Here is a 12,391-nt window from a genome sequence, read left to right as displayed (position 1 = left end):
AATGTTCACGGACTAGAAAGAAAGTATTCCATAAATGTTATGTCCAAATTTTATACGAGTTGTTTACTGTTGACTTAAGCATAAAGCAATTAAGTGAGACAGCAGATACAAAGAATGAGAATGACATGTTTACATTTCACTATAAATCATGAAGAGACCTGATTTTTTGATAGATTACATCTGAATGGGTTATCATTTAAATTGAACAGTCTCAGATGATCCCCAAGATTTGTGGCTTTATGATTGTTCAGAAAAGCTTGTTGCTGAATAGATTATTGTGCATTCCCTAGGCCTATTACTTATAACTCATTTTAGTTTGTATGTCTATAGTCCCCATGAAGTCAATATAGTACAGTATCAATTAAATGTGAAAAAAAAAAATCAAACAATTTATTTTACCCCAAAATCCAAACAAAGTAATTTCAGCTATATATCATGGTTTTATTGTGTGCTTTATTTTCACAGCTGTTACCAAACAAGGTGCCAAAATTGCATGTATTTAGATAAGTTCATTAACTTTTATAGCCATCACAGATTTTATAATTTTTTTTATTCTGGATGAACTATATGGAAAAAAATGCCCTCCAAATATTATACAGACACACCACTACACATGCAGCACAGTAATACATTTTCAGATCTGAATATATTGGGTTAGAACGTTACAAAGACTTTTTTTAGTTTCTTTGTTTGACTCCGCTTAAACTCAGTGTTGCCGTTTTCTATACAACTGTCAAAACTAAGCATGACAACACATTTTCTGTAGCAACGCAGTCAAAATCTCTATTCTGGTTACAGAATACGGTGAAACACTTCAACGTCCTTTTTAATCTCTTCTTTAAAAAAAAAAAAAAGGAAGAAATCTGATGTAGAACAACTGATGGCAAAATAAATCTGAACTCTGACAGCAAAGCTTTAACCTGTAAACGACAGTCTAAAGCGGCATTAAATAATCGGCTCAGTTCCCCAAATGAAGCCCATCAGTTATCTTAAAGGACTCCAAGGGAGTTTTCATTAAACTTTTTAGACTTGATTTAATAGAAGCGAATAGAATTCATAACAAGCTTGGAGACTGAACCTCGATCAAACCGAGGCTTTTAATTTGGCTGATGAAAAATCATGCGAATCGATAGGAGCTCATTTAGTTGTGTGACTTGTCAGCTGTATGACAAACGCCATTTGGCCCGTTTTATGACAAAGGCCCTTCTGACACAGTACAAAAATCACAGCTAATTGATAAGGCAGCGGAGCAATATATGGAGGTCATTGATTCTGTTTCTCTTCTAATTTAATCTGAATACACCAGTCATGTTGATTAAAAATTCCCTGCGTAAATTATTGCTGATAATGCTGTCAGTTTTCCCAACAGCCGCCCGGACAAAAGTGCTGACGGCCCTTCTGCCTCTTTCTTTTTTTAACCAATAATGCATAGTGAGGCTGTGTCTTTCTATAAAAATGCTTCACTGTCTATTGAATCACTCAAGTCAACCCTGAGATGTCAGAGGGGCCCTCAGACACAGAGTGGTTACCAGAAACCCCCATTTTCATAGTTAGACAAATAAATCGGCCTCTTTTTGCTTTGTTGGATGATAAATCAGGGAGCCCTTAAAATATTTACACCCTGTAGTTTAATCAATCAGAAAAATGTTGGCCTCATTACGTAAATATGAACAGATTGTGCGATCTTTTAACGTAATCACACGTATTGCTGCAGGTTTCCCAGGGCCCTGTCCTGTCACTTAACTAATGGACAAGTGAGCGACGGAGCCCAATAAATTCACATCTGTCCGATTTAAAACGCTGTTCTAAAGCATGAAAAAGGCACAGTTTTTGGCAGTAAAGTTTATTGAAAAGGCGTGTTCGGGCTGAATGTATTCATGAGCGCCATTTATTGTTGCAGGAAATGTATGTTACAGGTGTTTTACCAATTATAGTAGGAATAGAGGCCCTTCTTCTTGGTGTCAAAGTAACCTTCAATTCATACCGGTCAGCAAAAAGATTTGACCTGCCTCAAAACAACACAACACATTCTGGGTTATTTTAATGTTAGTGAAGTCTGTTTTATCTGAAAATAAAAGAATGCATGAAAAACAAATAGCTGCAGGACCAACGAGAAACATTTGTCATTTATCAGCTTTTCTGCATTTGTTTTGAAAATAGGTCAGAGTTAAAAAAAAATAAAAAAAATAAACCAACCTTAACCCCCATCCCACACACACTGGGTTGGTTTGGACCAAATTCCTGAGTTAAATATTTCCCACTCCTATCGCATTGCCTTGCTCCTTCTGTAGTTAATAATGAAGATAATAATGTTTGCAATAGTTAGTATTGTTGTGTACTGTAATAAGTTCCCTTACGAACACACAGTGCTTCCACTACAAAAAGAGGCCGTCAAATGTTGACTAAGTGCGTCTGTTTTTTTTTTTGTTACACCTTGTATTTAAACATCTTAAAAAACCTTTCATTACCAACTGTGCGGGGCAGCCATCGTCCAACCTTCTCTAACTGCTTCAACATGAGGACATAAACAATAACAACTGGGAAAGAAAAAAAACTGAACAAAATGGTTCAGGTTCAAGTCTGAGAACAATTCTCTCTGAGTAAATCCTCCTTTCGTGATATATAAAATGGGAGATGGGACAGACTCATAACGTTCCTGAAGCTCTGCTCAGGAAACCTGCAGCAGGTCTGTGCTTGTTTGTGCCAAATTCCCTGTTTGAGTTTGAATGGAATAAACACACCATAATCAATGTATTGTGGAAAAACTCCATGAACCACAATATCTTAACATTAACTAACCGCTATTTAAGCGCAGCAGTAAGCTGACGTTAAGAAAACATGTGCAGCAGGAGGTAAAGACAAGTGAAAACTAAAGCCAAACATTTACATGGAAAATTCAAAAAGGCTGTGGATATAATGTAATTATCAGCAAGTTATATTGATTGCTCAATAATGAACTAGCATCAATTGCTAGGTAGCTAATGAACATTGCTGAATAGAAATCTAAAAATCAGCCCACAATGATTACAAACTGTATTTATCACATTGAAATGAGCTGAACGTCATTATTTTACAACAACTCATTTAAAATATCGTTAAAATAGTCACGTTAACTTACCATAAAATCCTGCCCCACTACTACTTGGTCCTTTTGACCATTTGGATGCTGAGCGGGAAAATGAACCATAAACTGCTCAGTGGAAAACTGCTGTCCAGCTGTGAATGAACCATTTAAGACCCTTTTGAACCAGAATGAGCCAACCAGCAGTGTTTTTACAGACACGACCCCAAAGTTCAGTCACAGCTTTGCACTGAATTTCACTCATTATATCATGAGTTTGTCATGTTGAGCTTTGGATTATGTTTGAAGATAATATAGACTCGATATAAAATACTAACCTGTTATTTTGCACAAATTGCACCACAAACATCCCGGATAAAAGACAATGTGAGACATCTAATTTCAGGTCCACGTCTGCCCTCTTGTGGCAAAATAAAAGAAGACACTTCACCTGTTGTTTTTTAGCAGCAGAACAACAGGACATTGGATGCACCAGAAAAAAAAGACACACAAATGGGTATTTGTGCTGTAAAGCTGATGTATTGTATTAATTTGATCAATAAATCCTCCTCAAATATAAATGATCAAAAACATAATTTGTTGTTAGATGGATAAAAAAAAAAAAAAATTATAGCTGCTACAAAAGGGCAGGTGGGTCCCTCTCAGTCATACAGGAACACTATACATTTGAGAGGATTCACTGTTTTAAACATCCATCTTCAACTTTAATTTCTTCTTATTCTTCTTCCTTTTCTTCTCGTAATTGTTTTTTTTTTTGTTTGTTTTTTTATTAGTAGTACGCGATTACTTATACTGTTATTATCATTATAACCTTACCTTACCTTACTTTATGGATCGTCATTGATGGTTTTTGCGCACGAAAATGCGCTTTTTCTGCGCAATGTGGCTCTTCTGGGTGCACTTGTGCGTCGGAAGCAGGCCAACTTGAGAAGGGCGGGTCTTTCTAGTTTTGAAGCACATGATGAAGCTTTGATAACAGCCTTGCAGATTTACCTCAGCCTCCCCTAACTTCCTCTGCTGCGTCTGCTAACAGTAGAATTGGGTGAAGCCCGAGCAGAAACCCAGCTGACATCCAAGACAAACTGCGCGCTGACGCTGAGACGGAGAACATGGCGTCCTCCGATTTTGGTAAGAAGTTTTCTGCACATTTAATTAACTCTTTCTCGTCGCTGTAAAGTTTTGTTCTGCTGCATGCGGGTTAGCTCACTGGCTAACATTAGCCAACGTGGCCAGCTTTAGTTCCCTGCAACACGTCGCGTTATACTCTTCGTTTTGTGTCTGTGAAATGGCCGAAGAGGTAAAGTCATCTCTTCCATGTGTCCTCGCAGCACTTCTGAGTGTGTCAGACAAAACTGGACTGGTGGACTTTGCCAAAAGGCTGGTGGGTGCTGGACTGTCTCTGGTTGCCTCAGGTGGCACGGCCAAAGCCCTGCGTGATGCTGGACTGGCTGTCAGGTGGGTGCTCAAGTGGTCCTTGCAGGAAAAGTGAAAGCCAGTGCAGCTTCTCTAACCTGTCGGAGTCTCCGCTGTGCTTCAGGGACGTGTCTGAGCTGACCGGACACCCGGAGATGCTGGGAGGCAGAGTGAAGACCCTCCATCCTGCGGTCCATGGAGGCATCCTGGCCAGAAAAACCCCCACTGACACAGCAGACATGGAGAAGCTGGGCTACAGCCTGGTCAGGTGAGAAAAAGAAAATCCAAACACTCAGAAAGTCATAGTTTTAAGCAGTCTTTGGCTGTATAAAAAAAAACAAAAAAAAACGTGATGGATATTTATATACAACAGAGTGAGAAAATAGGAATCAGAAGTAATTACTATCAGGCCCAAGTGGTTGAAAGAGCATTCGTTGAGCTGTGGCAGAGAAGCAGATTACAAACCGATGTGGCAAACTTAATTTTAGTCAAAGCATGTGCAGTTGATTTAGCAGCAGGATAATTGGAAAACTGCTGCTCTCTCCCTGGCTCCTCTTGTGACTCTCATTTCTTTAGGACTAAATGAACATGATTAAATCTCAGATTTCACCGTATTTTCACCAATCATTTAAATACCAGTCTGATGGAGATACAACCGCACTGATTGGCTGTTGATTGCTTGACACAGACATTTGATAGAAAAAGCTATTGTTTCTGGGTTTTATCGTGTTTAATTTTTTTTAAGTTTTGTGTGAATTTGAAAAGAGTTTGAGTGTATCATCTGATGAATATTCACAACATGAAACTCGCAGTGTCCCAGCTGATTAATTTACTGACTTAAAAAAAAAAAAAGCAGGATATGTAATTCTAGAGATTTTTATTCACACGGTTACATTGATACCAGCGGTGTTTATTTTTTTATATGTATCAAAAAATACATACAATTAGAGGCACAAACTGCAGCAAAGATCTTCTACTGAAGTCAGAAGAAAAGGGATAGTTTTTTTTTGTTTTTTTTTTAAGACTCGCATTAGCTGAATCCAAACTAAAAATCGTGTCACTCAGGGAGAACTTTTCCCGACTGTCAACCGAGGAACCTTGTTTCCCTTAACAACATTAACTGAACAGCTCGTGAAATTGAGCACAGAGATCCTCATGACACCCACGTTTTTGTTTATATCATTTCCCAACAAATTGACTTATACCTAAACTTGTTTGACCTGCATGAAGGTCAAAAATGAAAGGAAATGCCCATAATTCACTGAGATTAATTATTACCATTATTATTTTTTTGTGTTACTGAGCATTAACATACTTCCAAAGCTAGAATTAGAAGTCACATGAGTGTTTGAGTCATTGCTGCACTGTTATCATGGACACTGGCATTTAAAATGTGGGGCTGCTTGAATTTTGGCCAAAGTTCATACCGTTAATGGGGCTTTCTGCAGACCCAGAAATGTTTTTACATTATGTCTTATTCAATAATATCCCTTTTGTAGCCGTTACTTTGGAGATGAAAACTTTGTTTTCAGAAGATGATCTGGATTTTAAACAATTGTTTGTTCTTTTCAAGAGTGGTGGTTTGCAACCTCTACCCGTTTGTTAAGACCATCTCGAACCCGGATGTTACCGTGGAGGATGCTGTAGAGCAGATTGATATCGGTAAGTCCAGCTGATGTGGCTTGCATGTACACTACAAAAAATAATGCTTTAAAATGCTCAAAGGTTGAAGCTTCCAACTGCAGTAAAAATAAAAATTATTCATCCTCAGCCTCATTAACATTGAAATCTCTGATTATTTATTAAAAAGGTTTTTTTTTTTTCTTTTCTTTTCTTTCCTTCCAGGAGGTGTAACTTTGCTGAGAGCAGCAGCCAAGAACCATGCTCGGGTCACCATTGTTTGTGATCCTGCTGACTATCCGCTGGTTGCCAAGGAGATGGAGAGTTCAGGAGACAAAGATACGACCCTGGAAACACGCAAGACTCTGGCCCTCAAAGTAAGTTTGTTTTCTTGACCCATTTTAATTTGCAAGTGTGTGACTTGAATTTGCAGAAGCACACTCGGGGTAACTTCTCGGATTTGTTAACTCTGGAGTGCTCAAGTACTCGATAGTACATTCATGTGGGAGGAATGTTTACCTTCCCAAATGTAACTTCACTCATAATATTTTCTTTCTTTTTTTTTAAGATGGTAAAAAAAATAAACTAGAATTGGGGAGTTTTTTTTAATTCATTTTAGGCCCGTTATTACACTTCAGTTTTAAGTGGGCTTGTCCTGGAGCCAGTTTTATTTATTTATTTGGTCTTGAATAAAGAACCAGAATACATTGCAACTGAGCTCAAAGAATTCTGCAACAATTTTGATGATCGATAAACAAAACAGCCAAATAAAATACAATGTTAACATTTAAGATAATCAATTCACCTAATTTTAAATGAACTGTTGTATGTTTGTATATGGTTTAAAGTGTTAAACTGTCACTGTTCAGACTTGTTCCACTCTAATCACAATGTGAGAAAAGACTTCCAAGTGTGGAGTAAGAGGGGAAATCATGCCTTTGGCTGTTTATAAGAAATGAGCAGGCGTTTGTCTTAAAAGGACAGTTGAGGAAATGGTAACCACATGCTGTCACCAAACATAAGCTGGGCCAGGAGGTTTATTAGGCAAAAGTTAATATATACTTTTACTATTTTATTGCTATTCTATTTAATTACTTCGTTTAGATAATTCCCCTCTTTAACCACCATTGTGTCCAAGTACTAATTCCAACACCATTAGGAGGAAGTTTAGCTGCTCCGCACTCTTCTTCTGGTTTGGTTGTGTTTGCTTTGTGAGGGTCAATGCTAGACAAAGTCCAGTGTCGGCTTTTTATCACAAGTGGTGAAATGTGTGTTTATGTTAGAGTTCAACTTTTGAGATCTGGTGAACTCTGACCTCGTAGTCAGACAGAATGGATCGTTGTTAAATACATGCATTTGAAGCCATAAATTGTGTCTCCCTGCTTTGGGGATGATAGCTGCATACAAAGTGCAGATGTCGCCATCATAAAATAGTCATGCTTGTGTTAAACGATTAAATCTGGAGTGGTAAGTTGCGAATGCTCTGATGTTTTTAAGCACACGTTAGCAGGTTTTGTATTGTCTATTGTTTATTTCATTTCCTGTTCAGGCCTTCACACACACAGCACAGTATGATGAAGCCATATCGGACTACTTTCGTGGACAGTACAGCCGCGGTGTGTCCCAGCTGCCTCTGCGTTATGGCATGAACCCCCACCAAGCACCCGCCCAAATCTACACCGTGCAGCCTGCCCTCCCACTCAAAGGTACACGCTCATCACAGCTGCCTCTACTGTCCTCGAGGTTACAGTGTTTTCCATGTTAGCAATTCTTGAGGAATTTGTCTTCAAAACAATAGTTTTGGGAAAGTTTGAGGGGCAGGTGGGCAGATTTTGTTGCCTTTGGAGACATTACATCTCATTATTTCCTCTTGTTTCCGGGCATTTTGCCAAAATGGCTCAGTTTTGCTTGAACATCTATTTAGGTACAAATATATGGTCTACTTTTATGATTTTAGTGATGATCTCATCCAGACCAACTAGCAATGAGTGCAACAAAAGAAAACGTTACCAAAGTTTAGGCGACAAATAAAACAGCGGGGGTTTCGGCAGTAGTGCTCATTCAGTATCTTTTTGTTCCTAAAATGAACATGTTAGAACAGCTACTATAACAGCTATAGTAATGAAGTAATACAATTATATGTAATTCTATGTTATTTTATTTGTAGTATGTGTGTGTGTGTGTGTGTGTGTGTGTGTGTGTGTGTGTATATATATCATTTAAGAAAAAGGGTTCTTTTGAAAGAAATTTGTGAAGCGAGTGGAAGATAAATCAGAGACAGGAGGTAGATATTTTGCATAGATTATTATTAAATATTCATTACATCCCTCCTCAGGGTTTTTCCTAGGTTACTGGAGGGCTTGGGTGCTCAGTGTTTGTCAGGGGGCTTATTAAAAACATTTTGCAAACACACTTCCATTAAAAATAACAATAATCACAAAACATTGGTAAGATGGGGCTAATAGTGAATTTAAACTACAATTTCCTCGTCCTTTTATGGGCAGCACCTTTGGTAATATTAATTTTTAAATATATTTTTATGTTCATATAATTTTAAGGGTGATTTGAAAAAAAAAAAAACACGTGATTGTGGTGTTATAATTGTAGGGAAACCCTGAAACTTGATTGTTACTTGTCTTCCTTCCACCGCCCCTCCTCTTAGTGGTCAACGGTTCCCCCGGCTTTATCAACCTGTGTGACGCTCTGAACGCTTGGCAGCTAGTCAGAGAGCTTAAGAGTGCCCTCGGCATGGCTGCTGCCACTTCCTTCAAACATGTCAGCCCTGCTGGTAAGACAAAGAGACTTTCAGACACACAGTCTTACCTCTCAGGTACCTCTTACAGTGTAAGTGTGATCTGTATTTATAATCGGAAAATGCCTTTTTTTTTTCTTCTCTCTCTCTCCTGAAGGAGCTGCTGTCGGAGTTCCTCTGACTGAGGAGGAAGCCAAAGTGTGCATGGTGCATGACATGCTGAAGGATCTCACCCCGCTGGCCACGGCCTACGCCAGGGCAAGAGGTGAGAAACACAGAAACGTGCTGCAGATAATCTGAAGGATTCTGTGTTTTGAACTTTATCAATATATCACCTCTTTCTACATCTCCAGGTTCAGACAGAATGTCTTCTTTTGGAGATTTCATTGCCGTTTCAGACGTGTGTGACGTTCCCACCGCCAAGATAATATCAAGAGAGGTAAGGAACAAATAAAGATGAAAACAAATGAGGGGTTCTTTTAAGTGAAATTGTTTTACATAACCGTGAATCCATTTGTTCTCAGGTGTCTGATGGTATCATTGCTCCTGGTTATGATGAAGAGGCGCTGAAAATCCTCTCCAAAAAGAAGAATGGCAACTACTGTGTGCTTCAGGTGAGAGTAGCTTCGCCAGGTTTGACTGAATCAGTGACCAGAGAGGAGAAACCAAAAACTCACTCCAGAGAGGACCTTTTGGTTTTTTACGTTCCCTGAACACCACTATAGATTCTTCTTCAGGGGTCAGGAGAGAGGTATTTGGTTGGTTGCAATCTGCCACCTCACCACCAGATGTCGTTAAAATCCTACACACTGTTCTGTAAATAATCTCCCTCCATTCCTTCCCTGTAAACATCTGGAGTATTGCTTTTCATAACTGGAAGCCATCCTAACAGAACAAAAACTAGCTGAAATTATAATAACCTGAAAAAAAACAAAATATTTTTACCTGCCAAAATAAAGAGAAATTAACCCCTAAAAAGTTGCAGCTAAATCTGGTAATTTTTATATTGAAATAATTGAATAGGAAAAAAAACCAGTTTGATTTACTGTTGTTGGCCTCGTGTGTGTTTGCTCCAGATGGATCCAGACTATGAGCCGGATGACGCTGAAGTGAGAGTGCTGTTTGGGCTCCGTCTCAAACAAAAGAGGAACGGAGGGCTCATTGATAAGAAATTCTTCAGCAACGTCGTGTCCAAAGGCTCCGTGAGTCTCTGTTGTGTATTTACTGCCATTACTGACACAATTCAACCTAAATGACAGGTGTTCACCCCTTCTTTTATTTTTATTTTTTTATTTTTTTGTGTGTTTGTTTGTGACCTCCAAGCTCTCTGAGGAAGCTGTGCGTGACCTCACTGTGGCCACCATCGCTGTCAAATACACCCAGTCCAACTCTGTGTGCTATGCTAAAGACGGACAGGTATGAACAGGCAGATGTAAGGAGGAAACAATCCGAATGAGCCACAAGTTTTCTCTAATGCGTTCTCTCGTCTCTGTTTGACAGGTTATCGGTATTGGAGCGGGTCAGCAGTCTCGTATTCACTGCATGCGGCTGGCGGGTGACAAAGCTGATAACTGGCAGCTGAGACACCACCCTCGTGTCCTGAACATGAAGTTTCGCAGCGGTGTGAAGCGAGCAGAGATGGCCAACGCGATCGACCAGTATGTCAGCGACACCATTGGAGAGGTGAGTGGGTGACGGCGACCAACGTGGACTTGGTTGCTGGAGCTGCATCCTTTTCATGATGAAAATATCTCGTATTTTTACTCGCCGACATTTTTAAAGAATGGCCATTTAGGCTTTATTTTGTAGATTTTGAGCAGAAAAATATTTTTCTTTGATCAAAATGTACAAATAGGACACGAACACAATACCATGTCGGCACAGTGCAGGAAACGCTGCAGATTTGAGTTATTAGACAAACAGATTTGTGGAGTATTTTATTTAAAGAAGTAATCAAGTAGTGTAATGTTATGCATGTCTATGGCTAGTTATTGCTACCATTAGTTGGCTAAAGCTACGTGTCGGTTTCCTTTTGTTCTTTACTTTGACCGTATGTGTCCACGGTCCACATCAGTCTGGTCAACATCTCTGATGTTCGGTGTCACGTCTTATCACCAAAACGTGCCACGTTTGAGACACTGAAAATAAATGAGCCCTGTATTGTGTGTGTTTTGTGTTGCCAGGGCCCAGACTTGGCAGTTTGGAAGTCGATGTATGAGGAGGTGCCGGAGCTTCTGTCCAACACTGAAAAGAAGAACTGGATCAGCTCCATGCAGGCCGTGGCAGTCAGCTCTGACGCCTTCTTCCCCTTCAGAGATAACATAGATCGTGCCAAACGGGTAAATCTCGCACACGTCCACACACGGCGAATACGCTTGCATGTACGTCGTCAAGAAACTACGTGCGAATGGCCAGCTAACCCGTGTTGTAATCTTCTGCATGCTGGAGTGTCATTACAGCTTTCTAACCCTCTTTCCTCTCGTTTCTTCCCTCTGTGTGTCTGTCTGCAGAGTGGTGTTGAGTACGTCGCAGCTCCAGCGGGCTCCGCTGCGGACGAGGTTGTGATCAATGCCTGTAATGAGCAGGGCATCACTCTGGTGCACACCAACCTGCGACTCTTCCACCACTGAGCAACACTTTCCCAGGTGTTTTCTTTACACTTTCCATTCACGGATTTGCATTATTACGAAGTAAAAAAAAAATTGTTTTCTAACATAGCTGACACTCAAACGTGAACTTCCCTCATCAAGTGTAGATATTACAAATGTTTGTAACATTAATTACATTCCCAACTTGTGATTCTAACATTTAGAGAGATGATACAGTAACTGTTAATGTTCCTTCTAGTTCAGCAACTCATTAGTGTGAAATAAACTGTTCTTGAGTCCTGGAGTGCGTTGTTGTTTTAGTTTTTTTATATATATATATAAAATTTTTTCAAATCCATTTCGGAAAAGCAAAACAAAAGTTCATTACAACACAAATCTTTTTCTGTTGCTAGAATATATTAAAGGTCCCTCAACATCTCAGATACAGGCTGTTGGTAGACATTAGCTAGCTGGCAGCACAGTGGAGCCTCCAGTCCTAAGTTACTGCAGCACAAGTCAGACAGGTTGGTGGCAAAAAAAGTGAAATAAGGCAATTTAATGTAAAATTTACATCAGTTGAAAACCAGTAATTTCTCCCTTTTTAAATGGTATAAATTTTACTTTTAAACAAAGGATTTTATAACTTCAAATGGCTCCAGCTTTGACTGCAAACATTTATTCATTGCATTTACTAAATATTAAAAAAAAAAAAAATTTAAACCCATTTGTTGTTTTTTGGGGTTATGTAGGTTTTAAGTTGTGCTTTTATTTTAGAGGACAGAGCAGAAAAATGTAGTGCGACAGGAAACGAAGGTCAATCAGATGAGTCAGATGTTGCAGTTCACGGTTGGTCCCTCAGCCCCCAGCGTGCATGCAGCCAAATTGGAGCCCAACCTCAATCGGATTGTTTAAGAAAAAATGGACACAATACTGTGG

General features: G+C 39.3%; 1 protein-coding gene across 1 annotated transcript; it reads left to right on the top strand.

Annotated features, from left to right (window-relative positions):
• Nucleotides 1-4,023: 4,023 nt before the first annotated feature.
• atic (5-aminoimidazole-4-carboxamide ribonucleotide formyltransferase/IMP cyclohydrolase) lies at nucleotides 4,024-11,759 on the top strand. The gene is made up of 15 exons (XM_069174334.1): nucleotides 4,024-4,210; nucleotides 4,411-4,537; nucleotides 4,620-4,763; nucleotides 6,069-6,157; nucleotides 6,341-6,492; nucleotides 7,665-7,821; nucleotides 8,778-8,903; nucleotides 9,025-9,132; nucleotides 9,221-9,306; nucleotides 9,392-9,481; nucleotides 9,944-10,069; nucleotides 10,191-10,283; nucleotides 10,368-10,550; nucleotides 11,051-11,206; nucleotides 11,378-11,759. The coding sequence occupies exons 1-15, from the start codon at nucleotides 4,192-4,194 to the stop codon at nucleotides 11,495-11,497; spliced, it is 1,776 nt and encodes a 591-aa protein (XP_069030435.1). The 5' UTR covers nucleotides 4,024-4,191; the 3' UTR covers nucleotides 11,498-11,759.
• The last annotated feature ends 632 nt before the right edge of the window (nucleotides 11,760-12,391 follow it).

The sequence above is a fragment of the Embiotoca jacksoni genome, unplaced genomic scaffold (assembly GCF_022577435.1).
Source record: "Embiotoca jacksoni isolate LCO1_2020_lvr unplaced genomic scaffold, fEmbJac1.0.p SCAF_6, whole genome shotgun sequence".
NCBI lineage: Eukaryota > Metazoa > Chordata > Actinopteri > Embiotocidae > Embiotoca > Embiotoca jacksoni.
This window is presented reverse-complemented; position numbering and strand designations above follow the sequence as displayed.

Coding starts and splice junctions, on each gene's coding strand:
- atic (XM_069174334.1), top strand. Junction 8,904..9,024: donor CAAACATGTCAGCCCTGCTG/GTAAGACAAAGA, acceptor TCTCTCCTGAAG/GAGCTGCTGTCGGAGTTCCT. Junction 9,482..9,943: donor GCAACTACTGTGTGCTTCAG/GTGAGAGTAGCT, acceptor TGTTTGCTCCAG/ATGGATCCAGACTATGAGCC.